This window comes from Lagopus leucura, unplaced genomic scaffold (genome assembly GCF_019238085.1).
Source record: "Lagopus leucura isolate 7727_CA_CO unplaced genomic scaffold, USGS_WTPT01 Super-Scaffold_100019, whole genome shotgun sequence".
Lineage (NCBI taxonomy): Eukaryota > Metazoa > Chordata > Aves > Galliformes > Phasianidae > Lagopus > Lagopus leucura.
The window spans coordinates 13506477-13532149 of NW_024962273.1; the positions used below are offsets into that span (position 1 = coordinate 13506477).

At 48.5% G+C, this 25673-nt stretch overlaps 1 protein-coding gene across 2 annotated transcripts in view; it reads left to right on the forward strand.

Moving 5' to 3' along the window:
• Positions 1 to 10: 10 nt before the first annotated feature.
• The window catches only part of IGFBP2 (insulin like growth factor binding protein 2), a 50771-nt gene continuing 25108 nt past the window's right edge, over positions 11 to 25673 (forward strand). The window contains exon 1 of one of the 2 annotated variants that reach the window (XM_042877835.1): positions 11 to 413. In XM_042877835.1, the coding sequence (XP_042733769.1) occupies positions 11 to 413 (403 nt within the window). Of the gene's footprint in view, positions 414 to 4390; positions 4410 to 25673 lie in introns of those variants that run through there. The other variant, XM_042877836.1, reaches the window with a different exon arrangement.

Genomic DNA, 25673 nt, shown 5'->3' on the forward strand with positions numbered 1-25673 from the left:
CAGTCCCGCCATGGCGCTCGGCGGGGTCGGTCGCGGCGGCGCGGCGCGGGCTGCTTGGCCGCGGTTGCTGCTGGCGGCGTTGGCGGCGGCGCTGGCGCTGGCGGGGCCGGCGCTGCCCGAGGTGCTGTTCCGCTGCCCGCCCTGCACGGCGGAGCGCCTGGCCGCTTGCTCCCCGGCCGCCCGGCCGCCCTGCCCCGAGCTGGTGCGGGAACCGGGTTGCGGCTGCTGTCCGGTGTGCGCCCGCCTAGAGGCCGAAGCTTGCGGCGTGTACACCCCGCGCTGCGCCGCCGGTTTGCGCTGCTACCCCGACCCCGGAGCCGAGCTGCCCCTGCAAGCCTTGGTGCAGGGACAGGGCACCTGCGCCCGCCGCCGCGACACGGCCGAGTATGGAGCCAGCGCAGAGCGCCCCGCAGGTGAGCGACGGCCGGGAGCCGGGGAGAGAGGGGACCCTTCGGGAGGGCAGGGGACGGGGGATGCCAGAGGGGGGAGCGGACAAAGGGGGTAGGATAGGGTGGGAGTGAGGGGAGGATGGGTGTCCGCGGTGGGGTGAAGAGGTTGCTCGGGGTTGCAGCTTTCCCTGGGGGAGTTTTCCTTTTGTACGGGATCCACAGAGGTGGGGTGTAATGGGATTTGTTGGGGGCTGCTCCCGGTCCGAAGGAGAGGGGAGCCGGGCTGCGGGGGGACCGGGTGGAGGTTGGGGTCCTCCGGAGGTCTCCCGGGGCAGACTGAGGGGACATGCGGCTGGGGGTGGGGACTGCGCCGGGCTGGGGGGCCTAAGGGGGACTTTGGGCTTGGTGGGGAACTGGAAACAGCGTGTAGGGTGACGGATGCCCCGAAGATACGGGCGGAGGCGGCGTACGAGCACCATGTGCTGCCTGGTGGAAAGTGGGCGGCTGCGGGGCCACGATGTGGGAGCCATGCCCAACTCCCAGCAGAGCCCACTCTGGGACTGGGGCCCCTCTGCCTCCGTGCAGCGGGTGCCGGGGAGGACTGCAGCATCATCGAGCACGCCGCCTGAAGGGACTCCACAGGCTCCCGACCTGTTGCTGCGCTGACTGCGCGAGGCAGCTCTCACGGGGATGCCATTGCTTTGCTTAGCGAACACTTCGGCTCACTCTGAGCGAGAGGGAGAGGCAGAGAGGGAGAGAGAAAAAACAGCGGCATAGAAAACTTTGCTCGGTGCTGCTTCTGTGCGGCCACGCTGCAACCATCCCCACTCCTGCCCCTCCTTTGCCTAATGGGGCTGTGCACCGCTGCTCAGCTGCACCATGTGAGCATCTGCGGAGTGAATTTTGCACTCTTCTAGAAGAAGCCGAAGGCATTCAGATTGAAGGAATCTGATGCTGACTCCAGCTTTACGCTTTTAGAAGAAGCTGGGGTGGAATGGAGAATACAGCAGTGGTGTACTAAGAGATGATTTTCAGAATTAATGCCAGTTTTTTGCTTTTATGGCCTTTTTCTTTTTTTTTTTTCCCTGCTAGAATTGCTTTTTTGCTTCATTTTACTCTCCCTGTGCCTTTACAACGCGTGTGACTGATTTGCCCATATCTCTGCATATATGCAGCGCTCGCTCACTCACATATAAATAGCGCAGCTTAAGAGTGCTTTAATGTATGTGGCGTTCTGCAATGTCCATAGGGGATGAATAATAAAAACACTGGCACATCTTGAAGCAGCGTGATGTGAAGCACGCAGCTGGAATATTCTCCACTGAGCACGTCTTGGCAGCTGAGCCTGGACATCCAGAAAAGGGTTTGCTCTCTTCGGATTACAAAACTTTTAACAGGTTGTTGTAGCTATTAAATAAAACCCACAACAAAAACAAAGCCCCCATCTGCCAGCTCCGCTCGGTGCTGTTCTGCTCAGGCTCACAGCGCTGCTCCCATCTGCAAAATGTACACGGGGAGAGTTTGCCTTTGCTTCAAAGCGGTGACAAGGAGAGCAGTCTGGCACCCAGAGCACAGGGATTGGAATTCCCTTTCAAATGCTGATGTCAACCTTGTCTCAGTGCCCCAGAGCAGGTTTTTGCCTGCAAAAGGCAGGTGTCTGCCTTTTTTTTTTTTTTTTTTTTTTTTAAATGCGCTTAAAGGTATTTGCCCTTTTTCCCCTTTCCAGCTTGAAAAGGCTCCTTTGGCTGATTCAGGGCTGGAATGCAGAGCTCGTGCTATTCCTAAATTAAGAGGTTGGCAAGTTTTTTTGTCCCTGATGAGATGCAGAAGGATTGCCCAAACGAAACAAGGACTAAAACTCTGCAAATCCTCCCACTGTGGCTCCGGCATTGTTTAGTCTTCCACTTAGGTCTGTAAAGCCAATCCTGAAATGGTTGTAGGCGGAAAGTAACATAAACCACCACGTAGCTAGGAAGCAGGGGATGTTGCTCATTGCACAAGAAGCTTTGGGTATTTTGAAGATGTTGGGAATGTTGGAACAAAACAGCGGCAGTCTGTGGAAATCGGGCTGAGAACCTCCACCCCCTCGGGGAGCCAAGGGCATGAACTCCTGCGGATGGAGGCAGCGAGACGGAGGCTCAGCACCTCCGGGGACCGGGGCCTCCAAAATAGTTCCGATGCCACTGGACCGCATGGTTTTATGGTTTATTTCAGGTCATCGCATCACCAACTTGACATAGTGCTGAGTGAAGCTGCCCGCATGCGGGACAGAGGGCTCTTACTGTGTGCGGAGCTCTCATGCCAGCCCTGAGTGAATTCATTCCTTCAGCACGGCACAGAGCTCTGCACACCATGTTAAATTAAGGTGGATTAACAGGTCGGGCACTTGGAGCAGAGCGAGGACTGCCTGTACAGTGTCCTAGCACCCTGCTTGCTGGCATGCTGTGTCCCGGTCCCCAGTGGCCATTTTAGAACTGAGCAGGATCATTAAGGTTGGAAAAGACCTCTATGGTCATCTAGTCCAACTCCATCCCATCCCTACTGTGCCTGCTAACCATGTTGCTCAGTGCCACATCTCCACAGTTCTTGAAGACTTCCAGGGATGATGACTTCACCACCTCCCTGGGCAGCCTGTGCCAGTGCATCATTGCTCTTTGCTCCTAATGGAGATGATATCCTAGGATTAAAGGATTAAGGTGCAGGCAAACTTGAGCTTGCAGGGCTGGGGCTGCCCCATTGACCAGGCTAGGGACTCCCATGGAACAAAAACAGCACCAAAATAGTTAACCATTAGCAAAGCAGTTTGCTCTAACATCCAGTTAAAATCCCTATTTGGGATTTGGCCCCAAATGCCACACATCCTTCCTCATGGGTCAGATGTCAAAACCTCCATTTCCCCCTTGGCAGGCAGCTGCTAAAAGACAGTTTAATGTATTGCTCCAAAACACAGAAGACTCTGATGTTGGAGGTAGCATAATGTAAGTGGAATTTTAACAGCAACTCGAAAATCATGCCAGTAATGCTATGACTGCATTTTTCACATCCACTGAATTGCCAGGAAGACCTCTTCTTTCCCCCGGCTTTTCTACGGAAACAAAGCATTTGTCATGCTCTGCATGTTCACATGTGTATCTGCCCTTCCGCCTCCAAAGCTCCTGACCCCGCCAGATGCTCTGACATAGCCTTAAAGGTCAGAAAGGTGTAGGCAGTGGGCAGGGGAGAGCCTGGATATGAGCATCTCACATGCTCTGCACCAGTTAGCTTTCGAGTCAGAAGTGCACAGGCATGGGAGAAACTCATTACCAGAGCTGTAGCTGGGCATCCAGCTTGGCTTATGCAGGCTTGCGTATTGTGAGACATCGGAGAAGCCAGCTGCAAAGAGCCAGTCCATGGCACTGTGTTGATATTGCTGCTCCGGCTGAACTGAAGGGCTGCAGAGCTCTGGGTTGTGGGAGAAGTTACTACAAGTGAAATGCAATTAATAACAGCTCCAAGGATGGTACGTGAATGAGAAAGCATACAGCTCCTCCATCCTTGTTGCCTCTGGGGTTCTGCCAGTAGATGGACCAGGTTTCCAAGGTCTCCCGCATCAGCTGTGTCTGGTCAAGGATGAAACCAACTGGGTCCTGGGCTGGTTGCCATTTTTAGATATGAAGGTAATAAATAACAACAGCTTCTTGAAAATGATGCTTCCTTCAGTGTGCTGTGATAGGGCTTACAGTGTTGTGAACGTGGGCTGGAAGGAATGGGGAGTCTGGGAAGATTTCAAGGCTCTGGCCCAAAGGAGAAATGTGTTTTCATGCTGTCCCTTGGCAAATGATCTGTTTCCTTCTTGCCCTTTGCAGTTGTTTCCTTTCCTCTGGGTTTCAGGCTCATGCTCGCTGAGTGTGGTATTTGTCAGGGGAACAACGAGGAGCCCTGTCTGTGAGAAAGTCCATGTCGTTTGTTTTATCCACATCCAGGAATTGAGCCGAGATAAACAATTCAAGAGGCAAAGCAGTGAAAACTGGAATGCGAGAGGTGTGTTTGTGTTTGGCCCTGGGCAAGACCTGGCTGCAGTATTCACAGGAGCTGATGCATCCCACCGATGGGCTGCTGCCGTTGTTCCCACAGACATGGCTGGGTTTGGGAGAATGGGACTTGGTGGATTCCTTTGGGGTAGTTCTTTTGCTTGAGGCTGGCAGAGTAAGACGAAGGGCAAGGTAAAATGTGAAGATGCTTTTAAAGCATTTCTGTTCTACAAGGGCTGAGCTCAGCGGTGTGCTGAGTTTCCAGGTATTCCCCCCTCCTCCATGGGAAGGTGCTGCCCAGATCAGCATGTGTGTAGCGGCACATATTGAAATAATCAGGCTCTGCTTTCCATCATGTCATGGCTAGCTGTTTGCTCCTGCCAGCGAGGTGTGTTTGTCCTCAGCACACACCTGGGGCTGGATGCAGTGTGTTTGAAGTCTGTGTCCCCTCTACCAGTGCTGTCCCACAGCCATGCTGAATTGAGGAGTTACAGTGCTGGAGAACAGAACGACAACTTCAGGTGCTGTTTTGTGAATGTAGCGCCACTTGTTTTACACCAGCCAAAAAAGGAGATTGCACCTCTGGCTCTGTAAGTGATCCCAGTGTTACCGGTTAGGGAAGATGCTGTCTGGATATAAAGAGAAAGTTTTTTTGCAATAAGGATTCTGAGGCATTGGAACAGGTTGCCCAGATGTGTGGTGGATGCCCCATCTCTGGTGAGACTCAAGGCTGGAGGGGCTCTGAGCACCTGATGGAGCTGTAGGTGTCCCTGTTTGTTGCAGGGGAGTTGGACCAGATAACCTTTAAGAGTCCCTTCCAACTTAAATGATTCTGTGACGATTATTCTACCACAAACTACCTTCAGCAGACCAAATCTGTGGCTGAAGCACATCTCTGCCCACCTTTGATGGCCAGGATACTTTCACTAGTTGGCCAAGTAAGAGCTCATTAAACATGCAAGCGGGCATCTCATTACAAGCAAACGTGACAGATGTGCCATCTCAGGAGGTGCTCGAGGCCAGGTTGGATGGGGCTCTGGGCATCCTGATCCAGTGGTTGGCAACCCTGTCCATGGCTAGGTGTTGGAAGTGGGTGATCTTTGAGGTCCCTTCCAACACAAGTCATTCCATGATTCTGTGCTGTGGTTGTCCTGGCTGAAGGCTGGAGGAACAGAGGTTAGAGTACAGTTCCTAGAGCTTTAAGGCAGCTCAGCATATGACAGCTTGGGTTCCACTGTTGCAGCTGCAGAATGGTGGTGTATTTAGTGTTTTGCCCATATGTAATTTGGCTAGGTATGAGTAGGAAGATGAAAATCTCCTGCTGTCTTGTCTTATGATATAAATTGTTTTAGAAAGGAAAGGGTCAGTAATCACATGCCTTTCTTGTGGACTGGAGTACGGAAAAACATCAGGTCACTTTTATAAGCCTTAATCTATCTTTTGACATTGCAGCTTTTATTCTGAAGAAAGCTGCACTGTGCCTCTTGGCTGGTAAGGGAGCAAGTTCACTGCCTGGTGCTCTCTGTAGTCAAAGATCCCATTAATTCTGCCAGCCGCGAGGAACGATTTCTTGGTATTTCATTCTGGGCTGTAATTGAGAGTGACACAAAGCGCTGGTGGGAATTGGACCGTGTTGAAATCTGTGCTTTTCCTTACAATTTTCTGCAGATAGAACAGCTCAGGTGGGATGAAGGGATTTTTAATGCTCTGCCATTGAAATTAATATCGTCTTCGCTGCCTTGCTGGCTGAAGGCAATTTCTGGGGAGAGTTTCTGTGCCTCCTTGCACCTCGTCTTTGTAGCCAGCTGATGCAGCATACCGACACCAGGGAAATGCTGTTGCAATTACTTGCATGACATCTTCTGTTGGAAAGATCCATAGTCCTACAGTGCAGGGAAAATTCCTTAAGCAATACCCAGTATTTCTACTCAAGACCACAGCAAGATTTCTCCACTTGTTTTTTAGACTTCAGTGGAGGCAGCATGATCTCAACTCTTCTGTTTAGTACTTAAAGACCCAGTCCATGCTGATGGGTTTCCCCTTGCTGTCTTAAAACTAGGAAAGAGTGGGCACCTGATGTCCATGTCCCACGAATGTTTCTTGTTCAGGCTTTGGGGGGACTGGTGGATCAAGTGAGTTGCTGAAGGCATTTTGGTTGTGTTAAGTGTCCTCCAAGCATCTTCAAAGAGCAAGTGTGTGTCTTCCATTGTGGCCTGTTTTCTAGTGTCCTGCACTTCAGAAGACCTTGATTTTACTCTGAAGGGAGTAGGGAAAATCCTGGCCAGAATTTGAACTTTTTTTCATCTGGGGGTGATTTTCTGTTTGAATTTGGAAGGGTTTTCCCACAGCATGGAGGCTGTGGCTCAGCAGTGAGCTGAGTGAGAGTGAGGTACGCAGTTTACACCCTGAGCAGTGATGGCCCTCCCACATGGTCCATGTGGAAACATTCGTCTCTCCTTGCATTCTGCTCCATTCTGCTGCCATTTCATCTGTCACTTCAAAAGCAAGCAGAAACAGGGAAGGAAACTTACATTCAGCAAGGAGGAGGAGCAGGGAGGGTGACTGGCTTGGGGCTCTTGACCTCCTGTGCTGTTGGAGCCCAAGGCTGGTGGTGGGGCTGTGCCCCATTGGCCCCATCTATGTAGAGCTCATGAGGTAGTGGACAGTCCAGATTGCCAGCTGGGAGATGAACCACGGTTGCTTGGGTGCTCCCCGAGGTACCTGGTTTCTGTCCTCTGGATCTTGGCCACCAGAGCAGTTGGCTGTGTGGGTTATAGGGTCAGGGTAGCTGGCCACAGTGACATTTCTGTTTGCAGTGAGGGTAACCCAACAACTCTGGGACTTTCGGTGGTGGTTTTCTCTTCCTCTTGGTCCTCCTCACTCACCCTGCAGTCCCTTTGCTAAAGGCAAATTCCAGTTACCCAGCTGGTTCATGTCTTGTTTTGGGGGCACTTGTCAGGGCTGCTGCAATTCACCCTCCACATGGTATCAGCTCTACTCTTCTAGGTTTGCAGCTGAATTAGTGAGAAAAAATGCTGCGTGATAAAGCTATAGGAGTTTCAGCACTGTTCCAGGGTCTAATCCAGGCTCTGACCAGGTAGCTCTCAGTCAGACTGGACAAGAACAGTCATGTGGTAGAACCTTCTTGTCTATCTACACTATTGAGCTCCAAGAGCCTTCTCTTTCTTGCACAGTATTTACCACTAGCCAAGGACTGTGAGTTTGATACAATCTCTGATGTGCAGAGGGCAGTTACCCTTCATCTGAACTTCATACAAACCGGAGTGATGCAACAGCAGGGAAATCACAGCTGCCCACCTTGACCTAACAGTGGTGTGATTGGACAGGTAAATCATCTGCCATGATGGTAACTGGGATGAGGAGGCCTAAAGCAATGGGTAGCCATGGTAGGGGACCTTTTCTATTACCCATAGTGAACAGTGATCCCTCCATGTCTTATGCAGAAGTGGTTTGAGGAGAATTTTATTTAAAGTGTTAGAAATCCAGCTAGTCTGTTAAACAGGACGTTTGTTGCAGAACATTTGGATTTCCTTGTGGTGTTGAAGAGAGTGGCCACTCCTTGGACTGGATGGTGGGATAGCACCAGAGGTGCTATTTTGATCCTGACCCTCTAACCCATCACTGAATTTAAAGAGCAGTTCAGCATTTTTTGGAGCAAAAGGAGACTGTGGCAACTACGGCCTTCTTACACAATAGATTGGCACCTTGTAGATATTCTGAGTCATTTTGTTGTTGTAGTTGACAGTACTGACTGAAATAAGTTTATTCCATGTTTATTTTCCATGCTAGACCCCACAGACCCTGTCACCTCCAGCTCACAGGGAGCAAGACAGATTCCATTAATTCTTGAGCATTATTGGGGGATTTTGGTTGATGGGATTCTTGCCTGAAATTTCTCTGTGGAGGAGCCTGGCTTCCCACTGATAGCAGATGGGACTTGAAAAGTTCACCCTCCTAACAGACCCAGTGGGGTGGTGGGAATACAGTTTCCAAAGTGTTCAGAACAGATTCCTGTTCCCTTCAGGACACCTGTCACTGAGAGTGTGATCAAGGCTGGGCAGGTGGAAAAGCTTGGTCTGCAGAGCTTTGAATGATGTTGAACTGCTTGATTTTGTGGTCTGAGGGCTTGACCTTTGTGTACATGACTGAGGCACGTCTGGTCGGGGGGCACTGGGAGGAATTTGGCATTGAGCCCTTTAAGGCAATGGTCCCATTTAGCAAAGCTGGGGCTGTAGGAGTTGGGGTGAGGAAATCACAACATCCGCTTCGGTTTCTACATTCCCTGTCCTGGGGGCTGGTCGAGTGTTGCAGGAGGCCACAGGAATCCTGCTTATGACCACAGCCAGATTAATGGCTATTTTGGCAGCTTTTCAGGAGTGAGGAATTTGGCCACTTTCACAATAATGGCTAGAAATTCCACATGAATTAATTAGTTTTATTACAGGACATGTCCTTCCTGCTCCTCCAGGGCTGCCTGAAACACTGAACTCATTACATGAAGAAATGAAAATAGTACTAAAAATAAAAACTGGTATCCCAAGCCTTTGTCAGGAAACGTGCAGCGTATACTGACATCCTACTCCAGATGTGGTTCTGAAGCTGTGGCTTTCAGCCAGATGAGATCTAAACCCAAGTATTAGATCAAGCACAGCCACTAAAATGTCGCAGCCTGCTTCATGAGGGTGTCTTGTCTCAGCTCTTAGTCTCTGCTCAACATGAGCCATTCATGTAGGCTTGCTAATGATTCCTCCGGTTTGTTTTACGCTTGGATATTGCTACATAGAATCATAAAATTACTTGAGTTGGAGGACACCTTAAAGACTGTCTGTTCAGAACCCCTTGCCGTGGGCAGGGTTGTCTCCCACCAAATCAGGCTGCCCAGGGCCCCATCCCACCTGGCGTTGAATGCCTCCAGGGATAGGGCATCCACCATCTGTGGTGGGTTTCCATAGTGCTGTTCCTACTTTGCAAGGACCCCATTTGTATTTGGGGTAGGGAAGTGGTTGGGAATGTCTGTGGCAAGGGATCCTCTGCATTTGAGTTTTGGTCAAAAAAATGCCATAAAAATGACAGCATGTGACTTTCACAGAGCTGCCAGAGCAACTGCAGGTTGGGTAAATATTTTGGTAGCCCACAGCTGATAACTTTCCCTTGCTTACGTTTGCACAGAATCTGTCTGTAAAAGCTTATCATTTCTCACATAGCTTTTTAAACAAAGGTACTGTGTGGACTCTGTGAGCTCAATCTGATTTGAACCCCTTTCTAGTACAGTCAGTGCTGTCCTGAGAAGTGTGTGCTGGTAAGGGGCAGACGTGCAAAAGGGACACTTCTTGCTGGTCATTGCAGTGTTTGCTTTATGAATATTGTTTCAGATACTTCTGATTGGGCAGAGGTTCTCCATTTGAGTCACAGAATCATAGAATCATTAAGATTAGAAAGACCGCTAAGATCATCTAGTCCAGCCATCTCCATCGTGGGACTAAGCTCTTCTTTTTGCTCAGCCCCAACTTCGTGGACCAGGGCTTGACTTTTTTTGCTATTTCTCCTCCTATTCTGGAGTTGAACATGGCAGAGTGACCAGGGAGGTGATCAGGTTATTGCACGTCTGACTTTAGAGAACATGACTTGTTTTGTGCTCAGTCCTCTGAGGAATGAACAATGACCCTCATCCAGCAAGGACTAAGGCCAGCTGAACTGACAGACAAATTGCAGATTTTTCAGCATTAACAAAATTTGCCTGCTAGAAAAGAGTGAAAAATGATCATGCAGATGGCTTTCTTCTAATCTCAGCTGGTTGGACCGCTTCCGACTTTCTAGTGATGATTGTTATTGATTTCAGTCATTGCTTACCTCTCTTTTTCTGTTTATTCTGTCTTTTTATCAGTCTGATTTCAAGGATTTGTTACCTTAACCCCTGGCCATTGGGCTGGTCCCACATGTCCTGAAACAGCCCTTTGAAAATTCAGACCCTGCTGAAAGTGCAGCACAGATATTACCTGGCAGCAGCCCAATCAGGCCAAAGGTCCATCAAGCCCATAATCCTGCCTTAGGTGGTGACCAGCAGTGCATAAATTGGGAATTAAAGAAAAGAGTGAGTATGGGGTGAGCTTTGCCTTGAGCTGCCTTGCTGATTTCCACCAGAGGGGCTTCAAGCATTCTTGCAGCTCTTCTCTTGAAGCAGCCCACCATGGACTCGGTCAGAATTTGGGGACGAGACAATTCACATAATCTTCTCCTTGAGAGAGCAGTTAATGGCTGAAACTTCAGGTCTATATAGCTGAAAGTAAAGTGTCTGCAGTGCAGTGCTGCAGTTAGCATGGTGGCTTGGTGAGGAAGGCACTGTGCCTTTGAAATCCCTGCAGCTATGGGCTGAGTGGTGTCAGCAGCAGGAGTGGGGCAGGGCTGCCCGCCTGGCTGTGGGACGCAGGCTCGTTGTGCAACACTTGGAGCCTGCTGTTTGCTCTGCCCGGGAGTTACCCTGAGCTGGTTGCACCTTTTTCTCACCAACCTTGCAGGCATGCATTGTGCCTGAAAGGCAAACAGCCCCAGCCCATGCCTCCAGGCAGAACAAGAAGGACTGTGACACTAGGGATCAGGTATTGTCCTGCAGATGGAATTTGGGCTGAGGGTGCTAGCTTCATTGTCAAAACAATACCACATGTGAAGTAGAGTCTTGGACTTGGAACATGGTCATAGACATAGGCATGGAACACTGGAACAGGTCCACAGAGAAGATGTGAATGTCCCATCTCTGGAGGCATTCGAGGCCAGGTTGAATGGGGCCCTGGACAACCTGATTTGGTGGGTGGCAGCCCTGCCCATAGTAGGGAGTTGAAACAGGATGGGCTTTAAGATCCTTTCCAACCTAAGCCATTCTATGATTCTATGGACTCACAGCTGAAGATGGAGCAAATGTGGATTTTCCCACAGCAGCTGTGCTGCAGAACAGGAGATACAGTTGGTCCTCTGGGCACTGAAGCCGTCATGCCCTGGCTTGCAGCATGGCTGGCTTTGCTGTTTTTGGCTGGTGAGTCAGACCCTGGGCAGCCCTAGCCCAGGGCTGCAGGTTTGCCCTTTTTCCATGTATCTGTTTGCAGGCAGCCTGCTTTGCTGGGGCTCAGGGGAGTCCAGCTCTTCCCAAAATCCTTTCCTCACACAGGGACACTGGAACACCAAAGCTTGGGCATCAGAGTTTGGACAACAAAATTTGGGCAAATGCATTTTGCAGTGCTGTCTGACTCCTGTCATACAGGAGAAGCAGAAGTATCGAGTGACTAAACATCATGGCGATGTTCCTGCCATTGGAACTGTTTTCTTTTGGCTGAGAAAATTAACTTCCCCTTTCTCCTCGCAGGGTGGGCAAGCTGGCTGCCTGTGGCCATGCCCTTGCTGCGGGTACGTGGGATGGCTCGGGTCAGGCTGGGAGGAAGCGCTCCTGCTGCGAGCTTTTCACTCCCAGCTCCTTTCTGAAGAAAACGTGCAGGGCTTTTCCTGGCCAAAGTGCAGGGCTGTAGCTGGAACAGTGTCCAGCTGGCCTCATTTTGGAGCTGGTCTCAGTTTTGGGCTGCTATCATCCCTTCCATATCCCCGTTTCTTAGACAGAACAGGCTGGGAGGTACTGCGGAGATAGTGCTGCAGAAAGCACTGTGGTGCCACATGGCATGTGCAGCCTAGTTTGAACATGCCGTGGTGAAGAAATCGCTGAAAACCTCCAGTGTAAAATTCCCCGGGATTTTTGGGGGTTATTTTGATACTCTTTCCAACAACAGCAGAAAACTGGTCTTTTGTGGTGTGAGAGCCTGATGGGCCCCTGGTGGGGCACTCAGTGATGCCAAGAGGGAAACACACTATTAGATCCATGCTCACTAACGTGTGCATCCTAGCCCCTCTTGCCTTCTTCCTTAGCTGCTGTTTTGTCCCATTGCCTATTTTTTGGGCTATTGGGCTTTTTTTCTGTCTGTTGCAAAGTGCTGCGTTCTCTTCCTCGTTTTCTCTTGCTGCGCTTCAGCCTCCCCTTCTGTCCCTATGCCCACTCTCGAATTCACCTGGCATTATTTTTGCAGAGGTTCTGGCAGGCTCATTTTGACCTGTCTGGTTCAGTGGAGACTTGCTCAGACCTGCATCACTGCGGAGAGAGCAGCTGGCAGGGTCCATCCCGGCGGGGTGGGAGGGTTGGAGCCAAGGAGGTGACAGGCTCCGGGTCTGTGGTGTAGTAGAGTCCACATGTTGGGTCCTGCCTGGGACCCGTGTTTGGGACTGATCATTATGTTTGCTCACAGTAAAAAGCAAAAATTAACCCACAAAGAAAAGTGAGAAAAATCATAGAGTCATTAGGGTTGGAAAAACCACTAAGATCACCTAGTCCAGCCTTACTATGTGCCCATCTACCGTGTTCCTCAGTGCCACATCTGCCATTTTTCTTGAACACCATCAGGGACAATGACTCCACCACCTCCCCAGGTATCCTGCTCCAGTGCATTTCCACCCTTTTTGAGAAGAAATTTTTCCTGATATTCGACCTGAACTCTTCCTTTGCACAGGATATGAACACCATCTGTCTAAGCTCCCACACTGAAACACTGGGGTCTTTCCAAGTGATGGCACTTCAGGTCATGGAAACTCGACAAATCCACTCACCTGAATGTCACTTTTTGGTGGCTTCTATTGTTATTGTTCAGTTCTTGCTGGAATCGTGCCATCGTGTCTTTCCTCAGTGGAACTGCTGGTACTCAGGCTCCCTCCATCCCACCAGCCCTTTACTGACCACAGTCTAATATTCCTTTTCCTTTTAAAAACGCTATAACAAAGCCTTATGTTTGACCACGAGCAGACCTGTTTGACATAACAAACAAAATGAAAACCCAGAACATGTTTTCTATGTCCAGTTTTATTTGCTCTTTCCTTTCTACCAGGTTGTCAGCCAAGCCAGAAGGCCCATGCAGATGCCATGTATTTGCACTGTCCTGTTTTTTGTGCAGAGGCACAGTTGCTTATAAAAATGTATGCAAGTGTTCTAACTACCTGGGGTTTTTCCTACTCTCTTTCTTCAGGACATTTGGAGTATTTCCTTTTGTCACAGCTGTACTGAGGTATCCTAGTCCTGGCTCTCTCCCTCCAAGAGAAGGAGAAGGTCATCAGAAAGATATTGAGGTGGTAGTGAACCCAACTGGGAGTTGGAGATGATGAATCAAAGCCATACAAAGGTTTTTCTTTGGCCCTCTGGGTGGGTGCATTTGTATTGGCCCTTTTCACTCCCTCTTATGTTCCAAATGGGGCTTTCCTGGAAGCCCATCCCCAAAGCTGGTGCTGGTGGCTTGTCACTATGTGCAAATCCTGCACCTAGGCTGCTCCTGGACCACTGCCATCTCCTTCTGAGGGGCAGGGGATCAGCACAGTGATGGAACCACCCTGGGTTTGGGTTAGCGGGAGGGCTGCGAAGGAAGTGGCCCTGCATCTCCCAGTTCTTTATTCCTGTTACCTGAGGCACTGTCTGTCTCCTCAGCATGCAAATTACCCTCTGCTTTCCATCTCCTGTAATTCAAACCGGTGCAAATTGCTTTTCTCTGCCACCGATATCCGTTTTCTGACCTAGCATTGAGTTTTGGCCTTCACCCTTTTGGGGCTGGCACCCACTGATCCCGGCTGAGAAAGTGGCCCTTTGTGCCCAGGCTGCTTGGAGGAGCTGGGGATCTCTGTCTTCCCTGCTGCGAGCCTTTTTGGCCTGTTCTGGTGGGCAGGGATTTTGGGGTGAGGGGGAGGTGAGAGCTCTCCTTGTGCTGGAAGAAAAATGATGAATGACTCTCTTGTGCTTCTGAACAAAACCAGGAAATCGGGGGGCGGGGGGGAAAAAAAAAAAAGGAGAAAAAAAAGAGAGAAAAAAAAAAAAGGAGGAAATGAGAAACAGTAAAGGGGCCTCCCCCGCCTTCATATAAGCAATCACTCCACAGCATCTGGAGCCCAGTAAAAGGGCTGTTCCCAGGAGCCCTCGCACTCGCCAGGCACGCAGATCTCCTCTGTGGGGCTTGCTGCCGCCCGCTGCTGTGTGCAGACCCGGGCTGTGTCTGCACGGCCATCCATCGGCACCGGAGGTGCACGTGTGTGGAGGGGCTGGATCTGGCCCCGGGACACTGCAGCATTGCTGTCGGTGCAGCCGGAGCACCCGATACGGTGTTTGTGCTGGCGTGCTGCCCTGCGCCGGCATCGCGTTACAGTGGTGCGGGCAGAGCGATACTCGATCCAGCCTGGAACCCACTGGAGCGGAGGCGTCCCTCCTGCCCCCAAAGCATTTTGGACACGGTAGATGTAACAGGGGTGAGAGCAGAGTGGGTCATCATCTCTTTGTCTTTAGGTCAGGTTTTAAGCATCCTCAAACTGGAGTTAGCCTATTTGAGAAATCCACTGTAAGCTATTTCATTACATTGATCGTAGAATGGGTTGGGTTGCAAGGGACCTTAAACCTTTTATGTGGTCTGATAGAGATAGAACGGGGGGGAATGGCTTTAAAATAAAAGAAGTTGTGCATGCTTCATCCCTGGAGGCGTTCTGGGCAGCCTGATCTGGTAGGTGGCAATCAGCCCACAGCAAGGGTTGATCAGAATGGTTTTAAGGTCCCTTCCAACCCAAACCACTGTGTGATCATCTAGTTCCATCCCTCTGCCATGGGCAGGGTTGCCAACCATCAGATCAGATGGAGTTATGTAACTCCAGTGGGGCTGGAAGTGATGATTCTCCAACATGAGCCATTCCTGACACCTTGAGTGTCCGTGCAGCCGTGCTACAGCTTGCTGTGCTGAAGCCACAGGTATGAAGCTCGCCGCCCCTCACTGACGTGCTTTTAGGAAGCCTCATCAACTGTTTCTTAAAGCATGAATCTGGTAGGGACACAACAGATCAACCTCTTCCTCAGTGTAACCTCAGTGGCACTGCAGATGACTTGCTGTAGAAGGGGCTTGTCTGCAGAGGGACAGCTGTCCTCAAGGATGGCTCTGAAACAGAAATGGCAGTTTCTGAAATAGAGACCCTCACAGGGGAGCTGTTCTCCCTGATTCCACCTGGAGACAGTCTCAGTTGACACAGCTGAGCATCATCATACAGGCACAAGCATCAGCTGCTAATTTGGTTGTAGCTCTTACCCCTCATCAAGTCCACCTGAATTTAAGCATTGAATGGGGGCTTGTTTTTTTTTTTTTTTTTCCCCTGTTGTGTGGAGGCTGTAGGGAAGTTCTTATTTCCTTTTCTTTATGTGTAAGTCTACAGAGTTTGTTGTATTGCCTGTTGTACTTTGGTCTGAGGATTATTTTGGATACATATGTGATGTCCTTAGTGTAGAGTGCTGCTTGGCATGGTCTCACAGGCACTTCACTTAGGAGGGCAGAGGAGAGGGAAAGTTCCCTAATGGAAGGGGCTGGCTGGTTGCATGGAGAGTGGACCTTGTTAACTGGGCCCAATCAAAGGGAGAGGATCTCCCTGTATGTTTTCCTTGGGGAAAGCTTCTGAGGGAATTCTGACTCTTCTGTGGTTTCCATAATGCCATACTAAGGTGCCTGCGACTCCTGATGTCTTACTAATTTACTAGTTACGACTTCTAGAGTTATTTTTAACAGGCACATTGTGCAATTAATGGCCTTTTTATTGATGGTAACAAGCTGAGCAAGTTCAAGGATGCTGCTGGGGCTTGACCAGCAGCCTTGCTCCATAGTGTTATAGGAATTTCTAGTTCTCTTTTCTATCTGTGCCTCCTAGCCTGATGTATGGGCAGCCCTGATCTGCTGTGGGGTTGGGTGGGGGACTGCAGCTGCTGGTGGGCTCCCTCCATGTGTACAGATCTCACTGGTGTCATGTGTGCCACCACCATCCAGACTAACTCCCTGAAAAGTATCAAACTTCAGTGGCCAAGAAAAGAGTGCTGACCTATTTTGGACACTTATTTATATGCAAGTTGCTTCTCCCTGTCTCTGTGAAAAAGCTGTTGTGACTCCAATACTTCTAAAGTTTTCCCCTCCCATAGCTTTTGTTCCCAACCGGATATAATCTAGGACTAACACCTGTATTTTTCAGTAGTTAGAATAAATACCACTTTAAATCTTTTTTTTTTTTCTTTTTAAAATTTTCTGGATGAAACACTTCTGCAAAGCCAGCTCCGTAGCACTGAGCTCAGAGTTGGCTGTGCTGTCTCTCTCTCTCTCTTTTTTTTTTTTCTTACAGATTCATTTCTTAATGTTTTTGCTAGCAGTTTAAAGCTTTCAGAACAAAATAGGGGGAAAAGAAATGAAAATATGTCACTGGTGGCTCCAGTAATGAGCCATGCAGCAAAGTCAGCTACCGTAGGGTTGCACCGCCGCCCCCGCCCCCCCCCCCAAAAAAAAAACCTGTGGGAAATTGTCAGTTTTAGCTCAGTTGTTTTTTCTTTAAAGTGCAATTTCCTTTAAATACACGTGCTGTGTATTGCTTTGATGAAATCTTCTCTTGAAAGATTGTAAAGATTGTACTGATAGAAATGGTTTCTTCTGTCTTGTTTTGACATCTAGGCTGTGGCTGCTTTCTGGCTTTGTATGCTGCTGTTCACAGTTAATTTCTGGTGCTTTTTAAATTGAAATCGTAGTGACTGTCAAAGCTGTATTGCTGGAATAATCGTGTAACTCGAACAGCTTGGTCAGTACAGTCCTGTGCACTAACCCTGCCTGGAGACTTGTCATCTTGTGTATTTTATGACTTGTATTCCTACTGTTCACAGCAATAGACATAAGTTAGACATTTAACAAAATAACCTGAATACTGCAGTTATGTTACCCGTACAAATGAGCAACTGTTTCAATCATCCTTCATATTTCATGATATTTCCTACTGCAGCATAGGAGCTTTTTGTGTTTATGGGTTCTTTTTGTCCTTAAGACCTAGAGGAGCAAGGGTGAAGAAATTGGGAGCAGCTTGATTTACTGAAATTGCAAGCCCTTTGGTTTTGCTAGCCAAGCTTGCAAATTCACTGAGCATACCAGCACTGTGCTTAACTAGCTGTGTGCCCTGAATGCATCTGCACTAGGACCAACTCTCAGGTGGGCAGTGGGAACCTTCACTTCATCCTTGTCTGTGGCAGAGTTTGACCCAAAGTGCATTTCCAGTGGATTAGGGAAATTTGCTCATTGTAGCAGTAATGGTATGTGGCTTCTGTGTCTACTTTCCTGTTTTTGGATTGCCTGTCATGAAATTACCAGGATCATGTGCACAGGCAGACACGTAGTCATGTGAACGTGTGTACTGCTGTATGGATGTGGCTAGGTTTGGGGTGATCCCTTTGGCTGGCAGGTGCCTTAATGCTGGCTCTGAGCTGGTCTATATGTGTGGCCTATATCCAATGTCAGGGGGCAGTAGGAAGCTGAAGGCAGCCCCTATGGTACAGCAAGGGAGAAGACTTTCAACCTGTCCCTGCAGGACAAGTCTGCAGCCTCTGGTTTGGGACTTTGTACTGGTGCAAAATTGTCCTGAGGAGCTGAGGGTCTCCCTTAGCAGGAACAGTGTGTGGTATGGCCAAATGGAGGCCTCCTTGTTTTGTGCTGGGGTTTTTATGCAAAATACTCTTAAACTTTCAGAGGTTCATGTCTGCTTAAATTCTGTGACTCTGTGTTGAAAGCATTTGTGAAGCTTCTCTGAGTGGAGGCAAGTGTGAAGATGGAACTGGCTGCTACTGCTGTTGAGTTTGGCTGATGACAACTGGCCATGGTGAGACCAGACTAACCCCTGCAATGCAAAATTGAAAGCTTTTTTTTTGAATATTTTACATGAGTGCCAGGGGTTTCAGTGGGTGCCATTTCTCTTCTTCCGGTAGAGCACTTGTAAGTAACCAATTGCTCTGACTGAGATCACTTTGGGGAATACTGCAGATCCCCCTTCTCTATGCTCAGCCCTCATGTATCCTTTGTGTCACATTTCAAGCCTGAGGCTGCAGTTTCCCTGTACTGAATGCTCATGCCAATGTGTTTGCCTCCAAACCTCACACACCAAAATGATGGCATTTGAGTAGATTTTTACCAAAAGTTGCTCAGGAAAAAATGATGTATATGATCACTTTCTTGCAGAAGCTTGGATTGACTGAGCATTGGTGTTCTTCTTTACCCTCTATTGCTGCCATCATATTTGTCTCTAAGCAGGAGGGAGGATTAAATCACAGCACACCTCCATTAATGTACAAGTATGGCAGCTCCCTTAAATTTCATATTAGTTTTATTTTTCATGTGGTGAGTAATCATGCTACTCAACCCTCTGGATGTGTGGAAGAGCAATGTGGAAAAAAAAAAATTGCTGTATATGCATTTCAAAACTCCCTGTGGAAGACTATTTAATTAGTTTTAATGAGCTGGCTGGTGTGCATGCACGTGTGCATGCTTTCACCACTTCTCTCCAGCTAATAGGATCAGAATTGCTCATGCAGGTAAATTGGATGAGTATGTGGGGGAGATGTTTGTGCAGTTGCAGATTGCAGGTCTTAAGCAGACTTTACTTGTCCTGTAGTGGGAGAGCTCCATCATGGAGGTGAAGTATTTGGTAGTGCAGGTGGTCAGGTTGAAAGCAAGGTTTGTGTCTTCAGCTCCCTAGGTAAGGAGGGAAGGGAACAGAGTGTCTTTGGTGTGAGAGCTGCTGGTTGCAGAATTGTATCAGGTCACAGGGCATATGCCACCAAGCTGGAGGAAGGTTTTAATTGAATTGAAGGTGAACGTCCAGTGAGGTTGGGATCTCAGAGCATGAGGCAGATAAGAACCATTGGATTTGCATCTGGCTGCCTCTTAGGTCATCCCCCCCCACCTGATTTCCAACCTGTCATTGCCAGTGACAGCCTCATACTGGCTGTGTGCAATTCACCTTCCTTGTAGGGTTGATGACTGTGGGTCAGTACTTTGTTTCCAGGAGGGACCAGGCTGGGTACAGAGCCATGTTGAGAGGGGTGGCCATTTTAATGAGGGATTTCTATGTGCTTTTTTTAATTAACCTTTGTTTTCTGTCAAGAAAGCTGTCCCGAGGCATGACTTAGCGAGGCAAACATGCTCAGACAAAGGGAGCATTAAGCCTGCACAGAGGGAGGGGAGAGGGTTACACCTCTAATTACTTTGTGTGCATGTAATTTTTTTTCCCCTCTGGTGACTGATGGGTCATGAAAGGACTTGCTGGGGTTGATGTGTGATTCACTGGGACAGAACACGTTCTTGGCTGATGGTGTGGGCTGTCTGGGTGCCCAGGGCAGTCAATGCCGTCGCATGGGTGTTGCTCATGCCTGAGTCAGCACTTGTGCAGTGCAGCTGGAGTCAGAGAAGGAGGGGTTCTGATCTGCTTTCAGGTGTCCCTACCCCTAAACAAGGACACACAAGCAGGGAAAATGAGATCAGTGACAGCAGTTTCCAAAACGCCCAACCTGCTTTCCTATTTTCTGATCTTCGTGTCCAGTCGTGGAGCTCATGTAGACAGCTGGGCTCTCCTTACTGAAATGGGGTCAGCAGTTGGCCGGAAGGAGAGTTAGTCCTCACAGTATTCATGTGGAAAGCAAAGAGAGGGAGGAAGGGAAACTGGGGCAGGGGTGGAAAATGGCGAATAAACGGTTGTGGGGATGGAGTTCTGAGGAGAGGAGAAGTTGGGGCTGCCCAGGAGCAGGGAGGAACTTGTGGAGTGAGATATGTACCTGGCCTCCAGGCCAGTGATTTAGACAGGCTTGGCGGGGAGTTGGGTGTCTGGTTTTAGGCAAATGGTGTGATGTAGAATTCAAGGAAGAGCTCCAAAGCCTGTGAGCTTGGCTCTGAAGGATCCCACTGAACAGGATGCATTCTTAACTTGATTTCTGCCAAGCTTTTGGATCCATTGAGCAGCTCCCTGCTGGTGAGGTGGAACAGAAGTTTTACTGGTTTCCTCCCTAGAAGTCTGATAGAGTTCTCTGGTCAAGTAGAGGAGCAAGGCTGTCTTAGTATCTGCTTGGAGAGACAGGCTGCAGTGTGAGTTCTGCTTCCATATTAGACATCAGAGCATCCACAAGGGTGCTGGGGCCCAAGGTGCGCTGTGCTCTCTTCCTGTGGTGGCTGGCTGTCCCTCTGGGAACCAATGCTCTTGCTGCACCATTGATGATTTTGGCTGTTGCTGAGAGAAAACCATCAGCCTTAGGGCTGATACTGAGTGGCATTTCCAAAAGTGAGTTCAATAGGCCTTACTGCTGGGTTTCTTTCCTCTGCTTTTCCAGTGTTTCCTTGGTTTTGCCAATTCCTCTTTCCTGCTGGGAGATGATCCCACAGTCTAATAAATCTCACTTCCCGTTTTAGAGAAAATATTTGTCAGCAGATTTTTTCCTCTCTCCTACAAATATCTCTTGCACTGTTTTTATTAATTTGTCTCCGGTAAGGAGGAATGAGCATTTTTGCCATTTTGAACAAATTCCTTGCCCAGACAAAGTGAGGAAATTTGTCTCCAGTGTCACCCATTTGGCAAAGGAGAGCTGTGGGAACCAAACCGTGGAAGTTCAGTTGCATCTTACAGATTGCAACAGGGCTGTAAGGAGTACTTTTTTGGGGGGGGGAGGAGGAGAAAACCTGTCTGGGGATCCTTTCATTAAACAGAATGAAGGGAGTGCAGCAAACCACCTCTTTTGCAGGAATCCCTTTTGGCTTGAAAGGAATTATTCATGCCGTTACGCAATCCATGTTGAATTTTCAATTTGTCACAGTTTTCCCCTTCCCCTCTTTTTGTCCATCAGCCCAACCAGGCTCCTGCTGGGTCCCTTCATTGACTAATGTGCTTTAGAAAGAGACTTAATGCATATGTACAGTCCTGATCTGGCAGTCCTCGTGTGCTGGGAGCTCTGCTTGGCACGAGTGGCTGTGGTGCAGATGCAGGTCGAGAGTCCCTCCCAGTGTAGGGTTACCCCGCCAGGAGGGAGAGCCATCATTTTTCAGCCCGAATTCTTTCCTGAAAGGCTGCGGTTGCCTGGTGTCTCGACTTCCCTCTGTGGATCCGTGTGGGAAAGCCTCTTGCATTTCTCAGCCATTCGCATTCCTTGCAGGAGGAAACCTCAGAAGCAGAGGTTTGTGGTCCTTTGGAGTTGTAACCTGAGTGTGGTCCCGGAGTGAAGATACTGGGAAAAGCTCAGAGCCTTTGCTGCAGTAGTAGTGGCTCTGGAAGGTGATGGCTGAGCTCAGTGTTTCATTTTGCTCAAAAAAATCCAGATGTGGGATGGAGCTGTTGCTGATATTGTATCATGATTGTGGGGAAAAAGATTTCTCCTGGCCATGCTGTGCTTTTGCAGGAGCTCCTGATGGCTTTCACCATCCCCCAAGAGGAGAATGGGGTCTGAGCTGTGGGTGATGCCCATACCCCCCAGTGTGGGCAGCACCCACACACATGCTGACTGATTCACGGCAATGATGCAAACAGCTGAACTGCCAGGGGATGGGGTAATGTGGGCTCTTTGTTCTGCTCCTCCCAGGCAGTGCTTTGCAAGGATCAGTGGAGGGAACTGAAGGTTGCAAAGATAGCTGTTGCCACTTGCATTTTCTTTTGATTCCCTAAAAGCTTAAGGAAGGGAAATAATTGGTTTGCCTTTCTTGTTTCCAGGGTGTTCATGGGTATATAACAGGTTGCAGTCAGGGGTCTGAAGAATGTTTTTATACATAAATTCAAGTAGAAAATAACTGATTGGAGCCAAAGACCCTTTTGGTGTTTTCCTGTCGGAGTACAGACCTTGAATCTGACACCCCCACCTTTCCCTATGCCTGTTACTAATTCCTCCTGCTGCAACAAGTGCCGCAGCCCCAGCTGCTGAGAGCAGCCCTGGGCTGTGCTTCACCCCTGCCCCTCCCTGGGGCCCTAGACATGCCACTGCCTGCATCCTTCTGCTGCATCCTCCAGCCTGATGCAGCTTCTTCTTTCCTTGATCATTTTTTAAGGGCTAGAGATGGGATGTGGTATGGTGCTGGTGGTTAGGTACATCAGCTTTGACAATGTTTGTTACTGTCTATACCAGAGGAGAACTGCAAACTCGCAAGAGCAGATCCTTCCCTAATAAAATCTGTCATGCTATGTTAACTCTATAAGGAGGACAGCTGAGCAATAAAGTGTGAACGTGGTCATTGTTTAGCTCTTGCACTCAGTAATGACTTCAATTTCTTGTTTTAAAGCAGCGTACTGGCTGTCCCATTTTAGCCTGGCTTCCTTCCATATGAGCCGTGTGTGTGGGCACGTGTGGATTATCTTTGTCTCTATGGCTACCCTGAAAACTTTTGAACCAGAACATTCACTGGAAGGATTGAGCTCAGATACTGTTTTTTCTACAGCTTTTGTGAAACAGTTGCTGGGTGGTGGGACTTCACCTTGTTTGCGTATGTTGCAGCTGAGTTCCTATTGCAGCCCTATCAGACATAAGAGTGCCAACAGTCTCTTAAATACAGTGTCAGGAAAAAGCTACATAAAAAATATAAAAATAATAATAAAACACCCTCAAGCTTTGCTAGACCTGTCACTCCAGTGTATTGATATTAATTAGGTCACTTTACTAATTACCTGTTCATCTGTACATAGGAGCAGTTGATGGTTTGCTGATGGGTCCCAGCTGGAAACTGTAGAGTGTAGGAAACTGGACCTTATGAGTCGCATGTGGGCAAGAGGGGTTTGATTATCACCTCCAAAGGCTGTTAATTGCTTAGGTTTTTAATCGTTTTGGTGATCCCTCAGGTCCCGGGGGATGGAAAAGTATTCTTTGAGAGTTAAAATGTGTGGGTTCTTTCTTTTTTTTCTTTTTTCTTTTTTATTTAAGAAGAGGATTATTGCATTTCAGCAATTCATTGTTGTGTACTTGCTAAGTGCTCCTGTCAACATCTTGAGGAGATAACAAATAACAGCAGTTACAAATATCCTTATTATAAGTTCTGGCTTTTTCAGGCACCTCCCCAGCTGGGGGCATAAAGATGTGTCTAATTAGTCAGTGTTTCTGGCTGTGGGAGATCACTTGCTGAGACTCCTGTTCCAGAAATGTCTGTCTTGATGGCCTCTCTGGATCTTACTCCCTAACAAGCATCATCTCTGCTCCCCTCCTGAAGGCCATGCATTCTACAAGGAGGGTGAGGAGCTAAAGAGGGGGGCTAGCTGGGCAGGTGTCTTATGGACTACCTTGTGTTATCTCATTTTCTATAGGTGTTAGGTCTCCCATCTAAGACATGTTCTTAGGACACTCACTGGCTTGTCTGACACCATTGGCTGGGCTTCCTTTTTTTCCTTGTCGAGTCACAGTAGTGCACAGCTGCTGTCTGGCACCAGGAGTTCTTGCCCCACTGGATTCCTCTGCACTAGATTGAACCTTGAGAATGGATCAGATGTGGTGCTAAGTGAATATGTAGTCTCTTGTCAGTCTTTCCAGACTGTGGGAGTCCAGTCAAAATCAAGATTTTTCTGCCTATTTTTTTAAACAAGCAAGTGGCAGTATTTCTTATGTTTCATTTATTCCATTGCATGGCCAATGTAATAATCTTTGAAGCCATTTGAACTATTATTCGTTTTGTGAAAATTGGCAGAGAGTAGAGACCATTTTAATACTTTAAATTTGACGTCAAAGAACTGCATGGGAAGCATTCCTCCATGCCAGCCCCCTGGACTGTTGGCCTCGGTTCTGCTCAATGGAGGCCATGCTAGTGCACTGTCACTGTGGGCAAAGGAGCTGCTGAAACTGGCCTCACCAATTTATATTTTTAAAATGCTTGAGAATATTCTGTGAGAGATCTGGATGTATTAATGCAACTCACTGAATAGGCTGTGTTGGAAGGGGCCCTGGAAGGTCATCTGGTCTGTCTCCCTGCAGTGAGCAGGGACACCTGCAGCTTGATCAGATGCTCAGAGCCCCTCCAGCCCAACCTTGACTGTGTCCAAGAATGGGGAATCTACCACTTCTCTGGGCAACCTGTTGTTTCTTTCTGTCTTCTCAAACCTTTTCCATCCCCTTCTCCAAATGCTTGTTCTGCTGCTAGAGTCCAGTTCCTTTTCTCCAAGTCTTTCTTGATCGCGCAGCTTAGCACAACCCTCAAGTTCAGGGTAAGCTTCTACAGAAACTGCTGCTGTTCCCAGCGGGTCTTCCAGGTGGGAATCCTTTATGAAATGGGTTTGGATTGGTGCCTGTTTGGCATGAGAGCAGAAAGAAGGGCAGGGTCACAAGCTAATGTTGTTTCAGTGCAAGAATCAGTGAAGGCATGGGGGGAGGGAGGAGAGAGAACAAAGGGAAGAGTGTCTTTAGCTGAAATGAGAATGCTGTTGCTTGAAGCCAGGAGTAAGACAGTATTAGATATAATTGAAATAGTGAAATAAGTGGTGGAGAGAAGGCAAAAGAACGTGGGGATAGCTGCCTCTGGACATCTGTACATGAACAAACAGCTGTCCTAGGAAGAAATTACCCTGGTTGGGAACTGGTTAGGGCAGGTTTACTGAAATGTAAGAGATTTCATCATGTGGTTGCAACCTTTTTTTTTTTTTTTCTCCCTCCCTGTAGGCCATCTGGGGATTTCCTAGCTGATCCTGTTCATGCTCCTTCCCTGGGCACTTCAGATCTCTGATAGATGCCTGTGAACAGCTGTGGTGGAAGAGCATAGACCTAGCCTAGCTTGTTAAGGGAAAATGAGTTCAGAGTAACTAAGGTGATTTGGGAGCATTAATCACTGCCTTCAGTGGGAGATGAGGGTTGCTTTCAATAGGCCAATGCAATGAAGGCGTGATGAATCTAGTGAAGTAGGCAGATGGCTGTTATCTTCATGGAAGCAGTGAAATAAGATTCTCCATTACCCTTGGCAAGAGTCCTTTGCCCTGCTGCATTGCTTCAGCAAAGCACTCTCATCTTCCAGTCATTAGTCATCCTCTTGTTATTTCATTTTGTGAAAGAGATTATAACCAGCTGAGGAGATAGGGCAGCACAAGAGAGCAGGCTGCCTTCCTGTACCACTGTATTGTTGCTTTGTCTTTGCCTTGTTCTCCTTCCAAACCCATGGCCATTACAACCATACAATGGAGAATAGGCAAGAACATTCCTTATGGTGAGTGGAGCAGCCAGTCTGGACTTGTGCAAGTCTAGTTGCCTCATCCTGGAATTACACTATCCAATGTGGAAAAACAAGAGCTGGAGTCAGGAGTCCAGCACTCTATTCCTGGCTTTGCCACTGACGCCTGCATGATCTTGAACAGATGACCCTCAGTTACTCCAGCTTGCCTCTCTGCTCTGTTGTAAGCATGGGGATGGTACAGTGTTGGTTGC